We start from the raw sequence: 21,962 nt of genomic DNA on the forward strand, positions 1-21,962 counted from the left end.
TCACTGCACACATTCACACAATTATCTCAGAACATAAACAACTGGTTCTAATATTTTAATTCCATGATAATGGAAAGAATACTACAAAAAAGAAACAAACCCAGCCAGGAATTGCCTGAGGTTGCCTAAAAGTAATATTTTCAGTCTTCCCTACTTTTGTCCCACTAGAGCTGTAAATAAGTGCACTATCACTTCGGGACAGGAAAGCGTTTCTATCTAATTTCTGACTTCTGGGGATACTTGTATGTGCGCTCTCATACACACTGAGCTACCCTAAGGTACTGAAAAGACATTTTCCGTCTTCCCTGTAAACTCCCTGTTTTCACATGCTGCATGCACAGAGAGAATATGATACATGACTATAGTAGCTGTAATGTTTTGTAGCCTGAAGGATGGCTTTGAGCTCCAAGTAACAGGGATTAACTGCCAATTGCTCCTTCATTTTAATCTTACTTGCCAAAGTTTATTTTGTGTTAGGCTTTGTTTTGACTCCTATTTCTCTGTAATGCCCTGGAATCCCCATTAGGGAGCCAGCCATCTAGGATTCCCAGTTGTAGCCCCCCCTCTCTTTTGCCCACTTTGTAGACCCACTTGGCTGGGTGCCTGTCTTCAGTGGGATCGGTTGTTTTTCTCTCACGCAGTAAAGCTCACAGTGAGACCCTTTCAGATGAGTCAAAATGAGCTTAGTGCTGATCAGCTAACCAAAAACTTGGACTCATTGAGCTGCTTCACCGAGAGACCGCAAGACTGTCTATTAACAAAGAATTAGCAGAGAACCCTTGGAGCCTTTGTTTAAGACTTGAATATCACGGCAGACTGGAGTAAAGCTAAATCAAGGCCACATCTTTGCTTGAAGAAAGAAACAGCTATTTCCTTTCTGGTTTTGGTGAAAGGCGTTCTGTTGTCCTTGTAACAAGGAGAAACCAAATGGTCTGTGGCTAAGATAATGTAATGACTAGGCTCATCCTACAAGGCCAGTCAATCACTCTGAAGGCCTGCTCAACAGGGAGCAGCTGTACAAATACATTAGAAAGAATGCAGCCTGTTCCCAGTAAAAACAGAAACTCTGTTACATATATATATATATATATATATATATGCATATATACAGATTGTTGAATAAATAAATCCAGAGATAGGTCTACAATAAATAAATCTCTAGAATGTGACAGAACCAAAGGATTGGGTGGTGGCGTGTTCCTGGCATGCAATAAGGCCAGAGGGGCCCCGTGCTTCCCTCTGCCTACAAGGCCTTAAGAAGTGAGTAAATTATTCCATTGTGTAATTTTATAATGTCATGTCAGGTTTGTGCTTCATACTATCCTCAGATTCAAATGTTATTAGGGAAGCTTCACTTGCAGCCGGCCTGCTGATATATAACTATATCCAAATAGCATAACTACCCAGACGTTTAGCCTCACAGTCCATTTAATTGCTACCTGGAGGTGCATGTTGCACTTACAATAAGTCATCAACAGAGCAGAAATCTGTCACAATCATCCTTAATGAAACTGGCACTCATCTAGGTCTCCTCTCTCTATTGGTGAGTACTTGCATTGATTGGTCTCTGATGAGGCTGCAGGGCAGTAGGCTGGCACCGAAAATTTGATTTGTGGCTATTTGGTGTGATACTGATTTGTTTACCCACTGTGGGCAGGCTAAATCTATACATCACACAGGCAAGCCTATAACATATAGTCCACAACTATAGCTAGGAGCTAAGATAGTAAGTGACTGATGAGTTGCTGGATATAGATTGTGTGAGCATGGTCTCATCTAAAGCTCCGTACGATTCAGCCACATTCAATGAACTCATGATTTTCCCAGTGTTTAAGGAAATTTGTCATGTTGAATGAATCAAAACTGCTTGCAAGGAGTTTGAATTCCAAGAAACAAGAACAATAAATCATGAATACGTGACAGGAGAATTTTAGAAGGGGCACAGTTTAACCTAAAAGTGGCTTTTAAAACAACATAAAACAACTAGCAGTGTGGTTATTCACTGTTGCAGTATGAAGAGATGTATACAAAGGCTTCCTTTCATTTAATCACAAGCCAAAGTAGTCTACATGAAAAGCCTTCATTTGACAAACATAAAACATTTGCATTTTGTTGTGTTCTCTGTTGCTTTTGTTTCAAAAAAGAAGAAGAAGAAGATTAAGGCTTTTCAGAACTGTATCTAAAATGAAAGATGCTAAATCCTTTTGTTGCTGTACCTTTGCCAAATTTCCCAAATTTTCAAACATAAGCTTTTCTCACTGAAGGCTTACTCACTGTCAAATAAAAACAACAAAGCATACAATTTCTTTCCTTCAAACCACTCAGAACAAAGACACATGTTTCCTCTGATGGCAGTCCAGCCGCCGTACTCACCACAGTGCTCAAGCTATGCTCCTTCATCAGCCTGAGGGAGTTCTGGTAGCAGGAGGTGAGGTCATTGGTCTCGGTAGGGCCCACATGACCTCTGGCCACCGGGCCCACAGTGTGGATCACATCTGTCGGAAAGGGGACAAAACACAAAGCTCATTTAAGCTCAGCCTACTTTTAGCAAAGGATAAATGGCCGCCCTTATTTCTGGTACTGATAAGTACAATGCTGTAAAAAGTTTTCTCCGTCCGCTGTGCAGCTTTTTAGAATCTGCAAAATCATCATCAAATTCAAAATATGATAAAAGTTTGTCTTCACAATGAGACAATGAGGAGGACAGCGTGAGCAAACCACTGCTTGGAATGAATGCATTTATTCAGTAAATGAAACGGCAGCTTAGATAGAAAATCAATTACACGATTCTTTTATGCCATCTATTCAAATATTCATATCTCTCCCTGTACTCTCTTTCCCTTCGCATAGTAATGTCTTTACCTGTCAATCACTGGTCTCCTCGTCTGGCCTGGCCAGACTGAGGAATGCAACTTCTTAATTGAATCATGGCAGTGATGACAGGAAAATAAGACAATCGAAGCAGTGACTCGACAGAAACATAATCTTCTGCATTCTTCCCCAGCTACCCTTGGCCTTGTCAGTGTCAGGTCAACATCAGTATACAAGGAGAAACTGTGCATCACCAGCACAGAATCCCACAGAGGGTCACCGCAGACGTCGTATTTAAGACATAAGCGTACTGTATGACTTGATATGATAATGACGCATGATCATTTCTTGCAAAGGTCATCATTTTTTTTTGTTATTCAAAAGCAGACTGTTTTAGAATTTAAAAAAAATGAAGAAATTATAATGGATGTCTATTAGTTCATGCAGCAGTCTGTAAATCTTAATTCTCAGTGCATTAAATATAGATCTTCCATGACCCATATATTTGCAGTTTAATGCATCAAGTCCCCATTTCTGTGCACTAAAATATTAAAGCCTGCTGAAGGACTGAGGATTCAGACCCGGTTCAGGTGAGGGCATGAAAGGAAAACACAGCAGCCTGTGTTTTAAACTGCAGTCACCTGATATGTTGTGTTACACCTCACAGTTTAGTTAATATAAAACACTTAGCCTCACTTTCCCATAGAATAAATGTACGCTTTATTACTGCTTCATTTGACCATAAATCATTTATAGATTAAATTTAGATCTCACAGGTATGTCTGGTTGCTTAATAGGTCAGGATGATGAAATGCAGGGGGCTGCTATTATCAAGTGGTTTTGTTGCTAAAAGGGTCTGGGAGAGGTAAGAAACACTGAGTTTACCTAAAGTCAGGCTGGGCTGTGATGAGAATGGAGCTGTCTGAAGTATTGTCTTTTTCCAGAATAGCACAATGTGTTTATAATGGGACACGTGCTAAGTTGTTTTTCGTGCATAATTCATGGCGTTCTTTGCTACAAGAACGGCAACATGCCAATTAGAATGTGGGCAAGTGCCAAAAACCCAGACTACTGGTGAATTCATGAAAATTTAAACAGTTCTTATCTCACCAGTGAGGGTGTCTCCAAAGCATATCCTCAATACTTCCACATCAAATAAATATTTATATAGCTGTGTTTCTGTAAGGTGAGAGACATATTGCACTTTGTAACTAAGGAGGGTATCACATGGAGGACAGGTATCTGCTGCAGAGCTTCAAAACAGTTTGACAGATACTTCAGTTTCTCAGTAAACAAAATTGACGTCTCGCCCCCTCTGGATAGGTTACATATTAAGAGTTTTAAAAAGTTGTTTAACCAATGTAAAATATATAAAGAGACACTCAAATGTAAGTAATTGTTCTTCTTAACTATTATCAGTACTTGCATTCATGAGCTGGTTGTCACATTGCAGTGTGTCTGCCTATAGTGAAAGGTTCACCATCATAGTGCAACTTTAGTACCAATACTACACATAAGTCTTTATCAAGTGAGGTAGAAAAGATTAATAGTGACCCTAGTGGGATGATGAAGACATGTGATGAAATACGTCAGGTGTTACTCTGCTGTGTAAAAGTTGGAGAGAACTGAATGAAAGTGAAAATCAGTGCACAAAAATTAACACTGCTTCCGACCTGTTATAAAAAAAGAAAAAAAAAATATCAGGAAATATGCCAGTGACTATAATAAAAATCATTTCACTTCAAATTAACCTGTACAGACACAAAGCACAACTGCATGTTAAATTACTGGACACAGAAAGCACAGTGTGCTCTGAGCATACTAAATAAGTCATTAAGAAATTCAACAGAACACTTCTTTATCACACAGCACTAAATCCCCTCTGCTCCCACATCCTCCAAGACTCTTGTCTTTCCAATTTCACAATTCCACCAGTAGTTAATAAGCTTCACTTTCCAGTAATTTTTTTCCACAAACATGGATGTGTTCACTACTGCCTCCTTCTTGGGGCTAAAGGTCTATAACATAATTGAACCAGTAAAAAGTGATGATTGTCTTTCTGTGTAGTGTTGAGCCCCAAAGTGCCCACAGGCTCTACAAAGAAAACAAACAAAACACAAACACAATCCCACAGGTTTGCTCTTTTTCTGAGAGCCAAAGGATAATTATGTGTTAAGCTCCACGTCTAAATTAAACACTAACTGATTGATATTGTCTTTTGTGCTGGGATGACACTCCACATTTTGCCTTTTACGACACTCAGCAGGAGTGAACAGATGATTAGAATGATTACCCTCTCTGTTACTATGACTACTCAACATGGGCGGGGTAAACTACCTATTAACTTCAACAGGAAATCATTTAATTGTTGACAGTAGTCCTTTTCACTATAAATTGAGGAGACAGTGCAGTGTGCTGTGCTGCCTGCTCTGCTTCTAATGTGATGTGATTAGCACACATTTTGGCTATCAGCTCAGGAAGTCAATGAAAAAAAAAAAGAAACACACTGAACTGGGGAAACACACAGCAAGCTAGTTGCAGACTCAACAGGAAAAAAAAAAAACTTTCTTTTGTTTTTACCCATTTTTTTGTGCCAAGATGCTATTTAGTGGCAACAACCTCTGCGGTGGGGGTTTGTATCGATGTTTGGGCTCAGACACCCATGGAAGAAAAAGGAAAAGAAAGCATAATTGAAATAATTATGAAAAAAGAGAAAGAAATGATATTTGCATACTTGTCAGAATACCCTCAGGTACAGTGTGTGATTTATATTTCCCCTTGCTGGTTAGTGTCATACTTCAGTGAAACAAAAAGGCACTTCTCAGTGTTAAACTCATTACATACTGAGTTCAACAGTAATATGACATGAACATGATCTGTCTTTAAACCAGGAAACAAATTAATAAAGTGATACAGTATCGGCTCTATATTAAAAATAAGCAATCCAGTAGAATTAAAAGCAATATTAAACATCACTGCACAACTTGAACATCTTGCATAGACTGTTTTGTATTTCTTTGTGGCTTGAAGTTGGTATACACCAGTATATATTACATCATTGATCCAAGTCGTACACCTGAACTGCAGTATTGAGGGTAAATACATACAGAACTTGTAGTGATGAAGGCATATGTAAGCAACATTTGAATGGTTCTGTTAAGTCTGATTCATGATGAATGGATGAGGAGCCGTCAGTTTCAGTGAAGACACCAAAACAAGGAGAGCTGTTCTAAGTGGAAGGCTGTGGTTCCCTCTATTTGCAGACACACAGTATAATCATACACATCTGGCTAATGACACAAAAATGTGTTGCAAACCATTACAGGAAACCATAAAATGGAAAGCATGATGTGTTCTATATTTTGTTAATGCAGACATTTAGTTAAGTTAAAGTGCTTAACATATTTTAACATACTCAGCTGTGCTTCTACATTACACAGAGAAACATTAATATTTAACTGGGACTCATTACTGGCCCATTAGATAAGGTTTAATATTGAAGAATTAAATAGATAGATAAATAAATAAATAAATCCTGATCAATACACCCAATCCCCCCCCCCCCCCCATGCAGCAACTGTTTTGTAGCCTGGACAGAATGAAATGGACCCAAAATGACCCCTAACACACCCACTGTGGAACCCGGGTGAGAACATCTTAGACAAGCCTACTAAAATATTCCTCAGCTCTGGGTGAGCTGAGGATTAACTACCAAGGGGACATGCTCACTTCAAAGACGCCACTTTCTTAGCAACTAAAAAATCTTTTGAAATATCTAGACTTCATTTAGAAAAGAAGTGCTGTGCTATTTTAGAGAGGGACAAGCATTTCACAGTCTAATCAATCTTTCATTTTTACTTTGCCTGTACTGACTTTGAGGCTGTGTTACCATTCCCCATTACAATTCCAAAATGCTGAAAGTATTGTAACATGATGGTTGCTGTTCCTGAATGATCCCATGCTTGCTAACAGTGCAAGAGGTGTAACAACAACCCTGTGAGCACCATGCAGATATCTACAGGTCTACTCTAACTCACAGGCAGCAGACAATCACCAAGCTCTGACAGGCCACCCCTGATACATATTCCACACTGAATCAACAAAGCACGTAACGACTTACCACAGTCCATTAAGAAAGCCAGGCAAAATTGAATTGAAATGCATGTTTGTGGGTTAAGTCCGATTTGCATGTAAAGTGGACTCGTAGTTTATGCCAGCCTTGCTAATAGATTAAAAACATTGTCTGCATTTTATGCATAGCAGCCCTGATTTCACTGCAGTAGCTAAGTGCTTTATAGAAACACTTTAAAGTCAAAAGGCAGATCAGTCACTAACTGTCCGTCTTTATGACAGATTAGCAAAAACAACACGGAGATTATTAATTTTTTTTAATAGTATGCCAGTCTGAAAGAATGTCTGATGAAAACTGTTCCTGAGAAACATGCTGGATGTGTCAAATGCTGCCTTTATAAGACTTAATTGAGAAAACTAACTAATGCTTCAGAGCAAATAAAAGAAAAGTGTTTAGTAGAGTAACAACATATTCACTGAAATCTTTTGTCGTTTTGTGCATTCATTTTTCCAAAGAAATAATAAATACCATTTAAAATACTTTCAAAATGACTTCTTTGTTGTTGTTGTTAGGTCAGATACTGGAGTATCAGTTATATGAAGCACAGCATCTATTCCACAAAAACAGCTTACATGCAAAAAATCAGGAGTAGTTAAAGGTAGGGTAGGAGATTTCATTCTGATGCACTTTTTGTTAAATTAGTGTAACTTCTCTTATAGCAACCAATTAGTTCGGCAGTTTCACATTAAAACGAAGAATATTAAAAACCTGTGGAAGCTATAAAATGCTAAAAACATCAGCCAATCCTCTGGGACGACCCTGGGCGTAGTATTGGCTGGTTGTCACTCTCTTCCTGCTCTGCGTGCACCAGAGAGGTACGTGCATGATGGCTACAGTCACAGACCGCCGCTCGTCTTCAGGTAATGCTCGTCCATGTGATTGGGAGGTGTGGCTTCGGGGTGAGCTCCGAGAGAAAGGGGCGCGTGTGTAATTTCGAAATCTGGCTGACTCTCACTGAGTTTTCAAAATCTCCTACTCTACCTTTAAGTATTTAGGGACGAGGGGAATAGATGCTGTTTTTAAGAGAATTTCACTCCCAGTCACAGCATAGGAAACAAATGATGACAATATAAGCTGTCACATAAGTGTTTGATAAGTGACAGCAGCAGTTTCCTGCCAGTTAAAAAATACGGTGAAAATGGTGAGTATGTTTATTTCAATGTCTGACAAATATGTATTAATTATTGTTAGTATTATGAGGAGTAATGGTATGTAAATGAGTAAACTTACATTTCTGCCACACAGTAAACTCAGCGCTCTGTAATTTTGTGCTCACTGCAAACCTATCAAAATAAAACATCCACCATATAAATCATGCTTCATGCTTGTTTTAATTTAGGACTCATTCCACAAGACGGCAAATAAGTGCCAGTCATTGTGAACGGAGACGACTCATCTCTCATCTTTTGTCAATCACAGAGCTGTCTTTTCAAGGCGCTCAATGGCCCATGGAAAAAAAAAGAAAAAACTGAGAGGTAGCATCTCACTTCAAAGGGCTCTCTACCACTTCCCATTCCTCTACATCTCCATGCAGCTCACTGACAGCGTGTCAGAGGGGTATGTGGCATGTTAGTGAGCGTGAAAGGTGAGAAATCCACCTGCCTTAAAAACACAGGATACAACTGTGATGTATTTAAACAGATAAAGTTAATACAAAAATGGCTTATTTGGACAAAAACAGAAATGTGATGTAACTATATGTCTTATCAGGATCCCATTTAGGTGGCATTTGCAGCTTAACAGTGAGACTATGGGAGATGTTTGCTTCCAGCTTGAGAACTGTGTGTGTTAAGGTTGGAGTCTTGGCACTTAAAGCAACTTAAATTTTCCCCCTAATGGCTCACTGGTAATGGATTTTATGCAGTAAAGCCAATAGCAACTGGTAAGACAGAACCAGTTAAGATAAACATCTGATTACTGCCTAGCCAGTTAAACTGTATACACCGTATGCAGTACCTGCTAGTCTTTGCCTCTCGAAGTCCATTATTCTATAATACCCATAAGAGCAAGCACATTTCCAGAAATTAAGTGTATTTTGGCATGATTGCTAGCCTAGACCCTCTCAGCATGCACACAGCTGTTCCCATGTTGGTCGCTGAGGATTACTAAATGAAGTGTGTACACCCACTCGGACATAGAACTGGTGTTGTCATGGTGACAGAGAGAGCAGAGTGATCCCCTAACACTCGCTGAAGCTCCAACTATGAAAGAGGGAAGCTTTTTTTTGCAGACCTGGAATCATCTGCAGCATACTGAGCAGATACAGTTGTTATTGCATTAATATTTCCTTCTTTAAAAATGGATTACGGGTGTCTTAGTGATTATTCATACGCTCAGCTTTCAAAGAGCTTACTCATTGTGAGCGTCACTGAGGTTCTGTCACACTTAAATAGGCTAAGGGGTAAAGAGCAAGAGGGGGGAGAAGTTAGACAAGGATGACGACAGATGATCATGCACACATGCAATATCAAAGAAATGTTTTTTTTTTCCCTGATTGTGACAAATAATTACTTAATGAAGAAGCTTTATGTATATATTGCTGTGTGTTACATAAAGCCATCATTTTTGTCTGCATGTGTGGGATGCTGAAGCCCCATCAGTGCCATTTTTCAGTGCGAGAATAGGTGACCCTTTGAGTGACATTTCCATGAAGCACTGATCAGCACTTGTCAATCATAACACCAAACTGGTAGCTTAGAATGAAATGTTTCAGTCTGCCTGAGACCTGCCACAGACATGCACACTTCCTCACAAGCATAAAGTGCAGTACAAGCCAATCTAACACAGCCTTCAAATGTCAAGAAGCTCTTCCAGAAAAAGAAAAGACCACTTAAATGGAAAGCCATCTCTCAGCCTGCTGGCACACAGTTCCACTGCTTTACTGTACTGAAAAAAAGCAGGTGTGTGTATGTCTGAGGGTGTGTGTGAGTGAGTATGCATTGGCCACATACTGAAGGACACAGGGGGTGTGATGATTGTTTTGCTGTACACATGCTGTAAGAGTGGCCCTGGTAGGTGTCTACAGGGACAATGGGCCTGGAGTAAAGACAGAGGGGGAAAGTCAGTCAGTGAGCAGCGCTGCCAGCTGTTTCCACCGCTCTGGGCCTCCTGTAACATTCCCTATAAGCTTGAATGAGCTGCCAGGTGACACTGCTCCTGCTGCCTCATTCTTTTTAGTTTTTTAAAACATTTACTAAATGTTAGAATAAAATGAGCATGTGTGAGCAGCCTCTTCCTCGTGTGAGAGGGATACTACACCAAGGCAGTCCGTGCTGGCAATCTTACATTACTACTGCATATAAAACTCTTCCACAGAGCATCGTCTAACTTAAAATAGCAGACAGGACATTTTAACCTTCTTATTTCTCCCATGCATGAAATTTGCAACAAGGATACAGGATATAAACAGTAGCATTAATGTGCCATGCTGCACAGAGTACAGAAGCTAGCTTCTCTATATACATTAACAAATAGGAAAAAAATGGACAAAAACATAAACACATCATGCATGTTTGCTTAACAAGCTAGCCACTATGCTAACAGCACAGTAGAGCTAAGTACACTATTTAACTTTCTATGCAGCAGTTTGATTTGTAAGTGTGCCAGTATTTTTAATTGTAAAAATGACTGTAAACTACTCGCTAATTAGAGTTTGTGTGCACAGGTCTCAATGTGGTTGTTGCGTCTCTGCAGGCGTTACAGGGCTGTGCATGTACCGATGAAGCCCTGAACCAGCGTGCAGTGGAACTGTTGTGGAAGCAGCCCTGCTGTGTAACATCCACCACATTCATGTTGGAGGGAAAATACATTATTTTCTTCTCCTATGCATCATGGATCCCCTTAGACTATCTTCTGAGAAATGCTGTTGATGAATCTGTTGGAGCTGGTAAACCACCGGCAGGCTGCCTAAATCTGAATTCAACAGACAGATGTAATCTATACAATGCCATGCAGCAAGGATTTACAATATTTTATGGTCCCCTTGGTGGTTCCCTTGCAGGAAGGTGCCCTGTTATGGCAGGACTTTAAAGGCAACCTGCTACAAAGCTTTGTTTGTTTACTATTAAATGTACAAAACCAACAGCATCCAGCTTCAGAACGGCCTTTCATCTCTGCTACTGAACATTAGACTGTGATGTTGTTTCCTGATTTCTCCTGCATCTTTTTTTTCTGATTAGAACACCAAACAGCCACAGCAGCAGCAGTACATCATAATTCTAGAGAGGCCTGTGCAAGCAGGTCCTTGAGCTGGTGAGTTGGGCTGCATGCATCTCTAAATGTCAGTAAGATTTACAGATACACACACACACACAGACAGTTGTGGAAGCACAGCTGCAAGATGACTGAAAGTGATGTGGCCTTCACAGATGCCATTACGCGTCATTTCAATTAAGACATGTGCACCCAATGTGGATTTGATGGAGAAAGACACTGCGGGTGGAGAGATTAAGCACGCTCTCATTCCAGCAACATGTGCCTCGCACTCTCCAAATTATCCTAATGACAGTAATTACAAAGGCACATTCAAGTCTGTGTTTGGGTAAGTAAGGGTTAGGAAATGGGAATAAATATTATTGTGCCGTGCCACTGTATATCACCCACACCAATACACATGGCACCAGCGAACAATTAAGCCTAGAGGTTTTGTAATTCATTAAGAGTTTGAAATCATGCCCTGCAAAGGGACAAAATGAACATTTATCGGCCTCTCAGAATCAGTGAGTGCACATTATCCCAAAGCAGTGTCAAGTATTCTGACTTGTGCAGATGTTGATGATCTTATAAACTTAGGATAAAATAAATAATAACTAAAAAATAATAGAAGTGTTTAGAATAATCCATTGCAGGAAACAAGAAAAAGAAACCACACTTTTTAATTGCTATTTCAATGCCAACACTTCAGCACTGCAAACATTTGCAGGACCCAGCAGCAGCCGTATATATCTGTTAATATGATAAAAATAGCTTTTCTAACAAGCACTGAGAAGCTGAACATTACTTATGGGCATTTTGTCACAAAACTAAAAAGCAGCACCATCAAGGATGGAGTGTATCTGGGTTTAAAAACAGCTCTGAATGACCCCGAGTGTTTTTCTAATGACAAGTGTGTTTGTTCACAAACATAAAAAACTAAATAAATGTAGCTGAAAATTATCAAACTGATCCCCCGGTTCTTATTTGGCTTTAAACTTTGTCAGCTTTTATGCTCCAATTTGTTTCCAAAAGTGGGTTATTTTATAACACAGCCTGAAGCAAATAAATATTTTTGTTAATCAGATAAAAACATTTTGACCTTCTGCGTTCTCAAATGAATGACGAGCTTCACTATCGTACCAAATGACCTAAGTTGTGGCCCTGCAGCAGTAAGAGGGAGGACATTTGTTATGTGCTCGTTCTCATTTTTGTTAGGAGTTCAAAGTAATATGATAATGCCACAAGGCCTTTGAAAATCTTGTTACTACATTTCAAAAAAAAAAAAAAAATGTCAGACAGTAGCTAACATGCTGACATTCACAAGGCTGCAATAAGGAAAATCTGCAGGGGGGCTGCAGCATCTCATGCTGAAAGAGCTGCTTCCTCCCTGGGGCTGGACTGAGGCCTGATTTCATGTGAATGTGAAATGCTTATTGAATCTGTCCATGTTCCAAAAGGTACTTGTGCCTTTTTTATACTTTATTTTATACTTATTTATCTGAATCAACACTGAAAGGAGTAGGGCACACGATGGACCAGCACACAGAGCACATCCTTTCCACTATAATAGAGGAAAAAAGGCGAAAAACAAAAGGTGACCGTACATTTGAATAAAATGGAGCTGCTGGGCAGTGACCTCCTAGAGCAACAAGGGGATCCCTTTTTTTTCTAGTTCCTGTGCTACGTTTCTCTGCGTCTACAGCTCCACCAGACACCAGCCCCCTTTTATCAACTCCTTCCACATCCAGGGTGCCACTCATTACTCATGTATTCATAGCCTCTGCAGTTTAATTACAAGACTAATCACAACAAACTATCTCCTTCACTACTGAACCAGCTGCCTGAGTAATGTGGGCCTGAGGGATTCAATGCAGTTAATCAGTCCAACGTTGGCTGTTTTTTCTTTTTTAAGATTACCACTGCAGCTACATGGTATTTGATTCTGTGTCTCGTTCTGATTAACAATGCCACAACACATTTAAAAAGCATCCATGCATGTTTCTCTGTAAGCAAAAACTTGCCAGTCATTTAATGGCAAAAAAGAGAAGTCATTTTCAGGATAATCCAGGCTAATTTTTGTTGGAAACAGCAGTCAAGCTTGCATTTTTTTTTTTTTTTTTTAAGAGAAAGGTGATGGAGCCTAGCGCACAGCTACAATAGCAGCTCACCACAATAGCAGCAGAAAAATGTTATATCTCTTTCTTCATAACCTGTGGGCACTTTGCTTGTTCACAGTTCGACCTCTAAGAAATGACAAAAGAATAACTATCACAGTCCTATTTTACCCAAAGATGTCAGTCAGTGGAATTGGGGTATGGCCCCATTACAGCTCCATCCAGACCAGGCTCTTATCTGTGCCTGCTTCAGGTACCTCCATCCAAGAAGCTGTGTGACAAGGGGCCCATTCAGCCAATGCAATCTCACAGGACCCAGGTCCCAAAAGGTAGACTCCTTCATGCGCTCACAGACATACAGATTATCTAACAACAGCATCAAAACCTGCCCATCGGTGTGACGCGGCACTGACAATTTCTGTGAGAGAGCCCCATCAAAATAAATAGAGGTCATTCGCAGACTCTTCTCTTCTCTCAACCTGCCGTCACCCCTCTTTTCAAACACCCACGGAGACAGTTTCAGGGCCCCATGTGGAAGAAGCAGAACTGTGACCAAACTCCTCCAGGGAGCAGCTACCTAGCGGTGGTACACCTGCTACATAATATTTCAAAGTACAGAGAACACACATACACAATGTACTGAGCGCCTTCCTGTGCAACAAAAGCTATAAGAAACATGGTCTTGAGGGAATATATTTCTCAAAGTATAACACATGGCCACATGGTACGGCACAGATCAAGCGTGCTGGAGTACAGTTGAAGTTACCGCACGGTGAGCACACATGCACAGACTGCTGATGCTTTGGATAGATGGCTGTAAAATCTTATTAGGTACCAGGTTGGAACATGGCCAAGCACTCACTTTTTTTAAGTTGTCCTTCCTTTTTGTGTTCCCCACAATAAATCTCTCCCTCCATCTTTTCCTCCAGTGTTTCCCGAATCAATCCGTCTGCCTGCCTCTGCAGTGATGCAAATGAAATATTGTTCAACTGCTGAATTTAGCAAAGGTTTATGTCTAGAAAACGCAAGGTCACGCTAACATCATTCGGCTCCCCCACCTGCTTTACTGCAATCCGTTGGCCGTGTGTATTTATCAAAGATGCAGCCATTTCTGCACTGAGGGCTGTGGCATGCTGTGCGTACGCTCACTTTGTTACCCCCGACAGAAATGCCTCACCAGGGAGAAGCCTTTAGTAGAGCACATATAAACTCTTGCCTTTTAGTGGCATGGGAAATGCTGAAATGCATACATTTATGGGGTCTGTTTCTGAGCGCCATGCTAAACTCAGAGTTTGACCTTGTCACTGCAACGCACAGACTTTTCAGAAAAGCTGAAGTGACTGTTTTAAACAATGGATAATTAATGATATCTGGCTATCTGGTCATGTCATCACGTAAACAAAAAAAGGAAAGTTTATGTGGGACATTCAAGGTGTAGGAACAGCTGAAGTGGCTTCCATTGTTTAGAGAGTTAGAAGAGTCAAGTAACTTGTTGGCCTTCCATGTGCACAACTCTCTGACCATTAGAAAGATAAAACAAATTGGAGATAAGAGGAGTGGTGCTCAATCTCTCAGCAGGCCTACATTAATGCTACTAATGTACAGCACACTTTAGGTTTAGAGCTTTGATGACACAAGCAGCTGACGGCCTTGTGTAGCTGGGTCACACACACACACACACTCAGACACTCGGCCTGAGTGCAGTGGCATGATGGACGTGAGCCTATCCCTGTTCCCTTCTCCAGCCCCATAATTCATAGCAGTCCAGACGTTTTCACAACAAGTCTCTTGTTCTTTGAGCATTTGGCAATCAGAGCCACATGCTGCATGAACATTTATCCTACTTTCACAAAAATGTGGGCTTAATGAGATAATTCAGCCTTCTATGTTAGCTCGGCATGGTAAAAAAAAAAAAAAAAAAAAGCTTCAATGTGTGGTCTCTCTACACAAGTAGAGTCCAGGTCAGGGCTATGGCAACTTGTTAAGCAGTGCTCAATAAATGGCACAAACTGGCTCCTGTGGATGATGCATACACTAGTGGGGGAAGAGAAATTACAGTGGGACTTCAGAGCTGGAGAAATGTTTTTTTTTTTACCTCCAAGTTCCACAAGGTGAGCTGTGCAATCAGTCATCAGTTTCACCCCAGCTAAGAGAAATCATTTAGCCCAGAGCTTTAAGCACACAGGCAGGTCTGCCAGATCCAGCAGATGCCTACAACTACCAAACTGACCTTTAAAATATGCCTCACCATCTGATTTCAGTTTTAAGTTCAACATAAGGAGAAGTCACCAAAGAGAGAAAATAATGGAAAGAGAGAGAGAGAGAAAAAAGGATCTTGGTTATGCACAGGCAGCTACTGTTTTCTATCCTAGAAGAATCAGTTCAGATTCACGTTTATCCAAACAGATTTTCAAATATTGAAGTACTTTACCAGTTTAAAAAAAAAAACAGAATTCTTCAGGTATCAGAAAACACTCCAACAAGGAGTGCTTTTCATTCAGGTACATCTGGACAGGCAGAGCGTGTGGAACCGAAGGCTTGTAAAAGCTGAGAGGATTCTTTTTCAGCAGACAAAAAAAATAAAAACAACCCCTTAAATCCACCCCAAAGCAGCCAAAAACATACAGACACATCAGCCAGATAGCACTTCTTCAAAGTAAACCCGCTCAGGATATGAAATGAAATGATGAAGAGCAGGTGAAAAACATTGCACACATCAGTGCTGCTGCTCAGGCAGAGCTGAAAATAGTTCTCCACACCTGACTGAAGAGACAGAGAGAATCTAAAGGATGGACAGCCATTCAAGGTTGCTGTCGGTGTGCCTGTACACTTCAGGATAAATGATAGAAACTTTTACACTCCGAAGCCTCACAGGTGATGATAATATAACTTGGTAAGGTGAGGTAAAGATGATGCAAGGAGTAAGATAAAGCTGCATTTGTAACTTCATTAGACTTACTGGCAGTTACAGTCGTCTGTGAAGCATACCCCGAAGCACAGACTGCAGAATTAGCTGTCCTACAGTATGAAGTACATTCTGTGGTCCACTGCACAGTTTCCTTTGTTTTTTATGTCTCTGAAGCAACAAAATGATAATGACACACTGTAGCTAGCATTAAAAAGGTGGCACAGTGTTTGTCTTTATATACCAGCCCTCTGAAGAAATGCAGATGCTGTGATCCTACTCAAACATTACAATAGAATACTGCAGAGGCCTGAGGCACTTTGATGGCGAAAGGAAATATGTTTAACAGAGTAATGCCTTTAAAAAAAAGAAGAGGAACAGAACAAATGCATTAATAATAAGGATAAATCTGAAGGCTTGAGGCAGCTGTGAAGCAGCTGCAGCCATCTCCTGTTTCTTTTGTTGCTATTACTTATTTCCACCAATCACTCTTAACAATGCAGATATATAAGACAAGATATATATTGCATGTCGTTGTATACCTGCTTAGCATTAAACTGCATGATCTACCTTGCACTGATTACCATGTTGTCATAGAAACAAGAGGCCACAGAAATCACAGTCTGCCAACATGCAGGGAAGAATTGGATTCATGCCTCATGTAGGCTGTAGACAATACAACCATAATCATTCATTTAGTGCTGCATGTAGCTGCAAAGACACATCTGTATGTTCTGCGTAATCGTGTATATTGTATATTGGTAAGAATTATATGTTTACCATAGCATGCCTGAGCGTAAATAAGCATAATTTTGTATTATTATGTAGCATCTGATAAAATATTAAATAACAAATGAGGGACAACATCCCTTTATATGAGGATCTAATCTCATTGGTTGTTAACAAAGAGCTGTTCCACTGAGACTCTTGATCAAGTTCTCCTGCACTAGCACTGACACTAAGTGTAAACACTGACTGCTGCAGTGTGTGTTTGTGTGTGTGTGTATTTCTGGAAAAGAAAAGACTGGAGGCAGGGGCCATCTCCCATGTTGAGACTTGGATGAAAATTTTGTGTGAATACAGCAAAAAGCTTGTGACAGCGTGCTTAATTATTTTTGGCTATAGCAGGTCCTTCCACAGCCTGGTGGTGCCCAGCGGTGCCTACCTCTCAGGGGGGCAGAGACTCGCCGCCATCTGAGGGTGTGTCTACCCCGGCCTTGTTAGCATAAACCTAACTACAGATTCATGAAATTACCTCTGAGACGTTTTCAAAAATACACACAGATCTGTGGCTATGGTAAATACACTGCCCTGACTGCAGTTCTCATAAATAAACAGGTAACATACCATTTTCACCTTGCAGTATCTGCAGTGAAGAAGAAAATGGAAAGGTAACCTCAGTGGACACCAAAATGAAATATGAGAGTGTGAAATGGGGGTAAATGCACTTGCTGGTGTTTTCTTTAAGCATCTGCTAAGGTGGGGTGTGACATTGCTGAGGTAGGCTACTGGAAGGGCACAATGTCTCCCAGATGACTTAAGGAGGAAGTTTCTCTCACTTGCTCATTGCTTTAGAAAAAACGCCATGGGAAACAATGTATTTCATAACACTTCAACACCTCAAGAAAAAAAAAACTGTTTGTTTTCTTAGGTCTGCCCTTATAGTAGAAGTTTCAGCACCAAGTTAGAAAAGGGGAAAACAGAAGGTTGCTTCAGGTTTTCTTGCTATACAATAAGTAACCTTCCTCTTCCTCCTCTTTGCTGCAGCTCCCCCAGTGTGCTGAATGAAGAAGCAGGCTGCCTGATCATGTCAGGCACCCACCAGTGACCTGGGAAGTAAATCCTTAAACAGGTGGCCAGCATGGAGAGGATGGGCTAAACCAGCAGCACACCTTCCTGCTGCCGGTGATGCTAGCTGTTTTATGTGTTTTTTAATTACACAGCCCTCCAAAACCGTCAACCCCATCTTCTCGTCCCCTGCCACCCCCTTTGCCCTTCATTCACCCTCTGACTCCAACAAGCAACACACAAATGCAGTCACAAGCACAGGCAAGCTCTCTTCCATCTATGTAATCACTTCAAATTCAAATGTCAGATGTTGGGGTTAATACGCCGTAACATGAAATGTGACAGACTTGGTGGCAACTGTGGGGAATATCCCACAAACTGTTTGTAGTATTCATACAAAGATTGTGTGAATGGCATGTTGTGATATCTTTTCCTGTGTGTTACTATTCATTGATCGGGTTTGAAATGATACTACCGGTTTTTGGCCCTTGACTCCGTGGGGAAATCAGCCATGTGTAGTTTTGTCAGTCTCTGTAGCTAAGCAACTGAGCATTACAGTGAAAGAGACCAGCGCTTGCGGCGGTTGCTAGGGAACTGCTAGAGAGTGTTACCACTTGTGAACGGAGCTTCGATAGATCAGCCTCTAATGGTTCAGGTCTGATGGAGCTTTGCCTAGAAGGAGATGAGGGATTGGCAAGTAGGCAGCATCCTCCATCTCACCAGCTATACCATATGTCACAGCCGACAAGTCTCCGGAGTCCCACGCATCAGCACACATAACAACCAGATGAAAATAATGGCAGGTTTTTCCTCAATATGAAAACCATTTGCATAGAAGTGGAGACTGAATAATTGAGAGGTGTGGGAGAGAGCAGGGTGGCTCAATTGGGAAGAAGGGATGTATGCCTGCCAGCCAAATCCATTAGCCAGACCTTGCTTGGCTGAGGCAGGCAGCTGATGGGAAGGCTCTGTTATCGGACACTAAAGGACACCAGGGCTGGCCATCACCACGCCTGCCCTCTCTACTCTTTGCCGCAGGGAGAGAGAGAGAATAAGACAGAGAGGAGAGAAGAAATGAGGCAAAATGACAGAGACAAAAAGAGAAACCGAGGGAGAGACCAGTGAGGTTCAATAACAGAAAGACTGAGGAGGTGTTGCCCTATTACAGCTTTATAATTGGCCTGCAAGGGCGGTCAAATGAGAGGCCACTTATCGCACATTGCAGTTGCACAAGAATACTTGTCCATCTCTATGGCCAGAGCCCATTTAAAAGAGCATTAGGACAAATGAAGCGTTGAAAAAGAGGACACCGTCTTTTCATTTAAGCTGGGATTGTATTAAAAAAAAAGGAAGTATTAGACAATTGTTTCCAATGAAAGAAAAAGTGGCTTAGATGGGTCCTTGTGGGAGCCTAATTGCCACGTGGAAAATCTCCAGTGGGGAAACCTAGAGCAGCCTAAAGTCTCCTCCAGCACAGACATACAAGTCTAAAGATAGAGAGCATTATATCTCTTATAGACCTTGTGGCAATGATTCTTATTATTGGCTATATTTGAGAAATTAGATTAAGATAAAAAAGGGTACTCTCCTGGTATTATTTAGTCAGGTTCTCATGACAATCTATAACACATTAAAACATTAAAACGAAGAATATGTATCATCTGTGGAAGCTATAAAACACTAAAAACAGCAGCCAATCCTCCGGGTGGACCCTGCGTGGAGTATTGGCTGGTTGTCACTCTCTTCCTGCTCTGCGCGCACCAGAGAGGTACATGCATGATGGCCGAAGTCACAGACCGCAGCTCATCTTCAGGTAATGCGCGTCCATGTGATTGGGAGGCGTGGCTTCGGGGTGAGCTCCGAGAGAAAGAGGCATGTGTTTACTTTCGAAATCTGGATGACTCTCACTGAGTTTTTAAAATCTCCTACCCTACCTTTAAAAGTTTGATACAAGATCACATATTCACGTCCTAGAACTGAGAGACAACAACAGGCAGATGGAATTACAGTATAAGCAGTTCTTACTTGTGAAGATCAGACTGAGTTTTAACAATAGTTAATTAGAAGCCAGTGAAATCATTAGTCAGTCTCCTGGCATGGCATGGAAAAAAGTAGACCACAGCAAATAGTGCAACTACTTTTTGAAGAGACCCCACTAACACTAACAGCTCTTTCCATTTGTTTTCTCACATTTGCCATTTCAATGTGTCTCTGTTAGCAGTTTACACTTAGTTTTTCAGTGTGGAAGAAAAACACATTGCTGCAGTGATGCATTGCCAATCAGATTTATGCTGCACAGTCTGGTGATCCTGGAGAGGGAGACATCCAAACAAAGACAAGAGACAGGGAGGAACTCTACCTCCTAAGTCTGTCTGAATCTAGTGCAGCATGGCACCGCTACCATACACAAGTAATAATAAGTAACGAGCTTCAAACAATACTGGTCATTTTAATGTGATCATTTGATTTTGGTGCTGCTCCGGCACGAACACCAAACAAAACAGAACTAATCATTCATCAACAGCCACAATAATGGTGAACAAAAGATGTCCCCCCGAGCAACAGAGGAAGGAGAGGCGAAGGCAGAGAGGGAGCTGTAGATTAGAACATAACTAATAATTGCCATTTGAGCCCAGAGTTCCATTGGCCCTTATCGTGTCAGAAGTACATGATAGCTTACAAACAGCGAATAAGAGGGGACAGCCATGGGGCCTGCTTTAAGAGGATACAGCTGCATGTGTTTACAAAGCTCGCATCTCCTAAAGCTCTCCCTCTCTCTCTCTCTCCCACTCCTTCTCTCTTTCTCTCAAACACACAAAATCAAAATCAAGCATGAACAGATATGCACAATTAAATTAGCTCCAAGCTCTGTTTAACCGCATCTGCCAAATAAAAGTCATTACAAAACACAACCCGTAAAATTCCTACTTTCCATCTCGCTGTCCCCATAAGATCACTGAATGCAGAATTAGATAGAAGGACATGTGACTGTGTTACTTGCTGATGGTAAGAAGAGTGTTGCAGTGTATATAGTGGATGTTCATTATTAGGAAATGATTTACCAACAACAATGTTACAGCAGGTCACCTAATGTGGCCCATTGTCAGTGCATAAACACACGAGTAAGCCCAGGGGAAATCAAACTGGTAAGTTACAGTGCTAATACTATGCTCTACTATACTGTACACAACGAGCTGCCACTCTGAACAGTAAACCTACAATTAGAAACACCTGTTTCTTTAAACCTTTAAGATAAGCTTTCCAGTAATTACTGCAATTTAAACCTTTTTGTGCTTTAACATGCATTTGCTGCCACAGAATCAGCAGTTCTCCAGATCTCAGTCTATATTAACACAGGCTCTTTGTAAGAATAAATAGCAGCTATCACATACTAGTGGCACTGCATCTCAATGAGCTTGTTATAGTGCTACAGGAAGTGCATCGCTGCAAAGCGATGAAGTCTCATTTGCATGTTTTCATATTTAATTCTGGACAGCAGAGACAGCTCTTGATGTGGCCTAATGTGATGCCTGACATCGCCTGAGCCCTGTAATTATTTTCCTGACCTGCCCAACAATCATCTTCCCTCCACTTAATTGCTAACATAAACAAATCCTCAGGTGTCCCAAGCTCACAGGGAGCATTTTCTGATGCAAAGTTGAAGCCTCGCAAAGAACTGTGAAATTCTCCTAGAACTCTTTACAACTCTTCCCACTGCTGCTTCTCTGAAGTGCTAAGCTACTGTTTATCTGATTAAAAGACTGATTGATAATTGTTAGAGATATAGTAGCAAATGAATAATCATCCCCAAGCACGAAATTAAAAAAGGAGAAAACAATAAGCATTACGATCAGAATGAATAATTAATTTAATTCGACTTGTATTATCAAGCTTACTCAGCTATGGAAGCCATTGTTGCTGACTGTTCAATAATTCAAAAAGCTTGGGAATGAGGTGAACGTCTTCTTTCTTTGCTCCTCAGATTCGGGTCTGTGTTCTGTTCAGATATCTGCACCGT

The 21,962-nt window shown here is 40.9% G+C and overlaps 1 protein-coding gene across 5 annotated transcripts in view; it reads right to left on the reverse strand.

Annotated features, from left to right (window-relative positions):
• macrod2 (mono-ADP ribosylhydrolase 2) overlaps nt 1-21,962 on the reverse strand; it is a 353,444-nt gene that overhangs the window by 110,910 nt on the left and 220,572 nt on the right. For all 5 annotated transcript variants that reach the window (XM_028422749.1, XM_028422747.1, XM_028422751.1 and 2 more), the window contains exon 6: nt 2,374-2,495. In XM_028422749.1, the coding sequence (XP_028278550.1) occupies nt 2,374-2,495 (122 nt within the window). The remainder of the gene's footprint in view (nt 1-2,373; nt 2,496-21,962) is intronic.

The sequence above is a fragment of the Parambassis ranga genome, chromosome 15, assembly GCF_900634625.1.
Source record: "Parambassis ranga chromosome 15, fParRan2.1, whole genome shotgun sequence".
Taxonomy (NCBI): domain Eukaryota; kingdom Metazoa; phylum Chordata; class Actinopteri; family Ambassidae; genus Parambassis; species Parambassis ranga.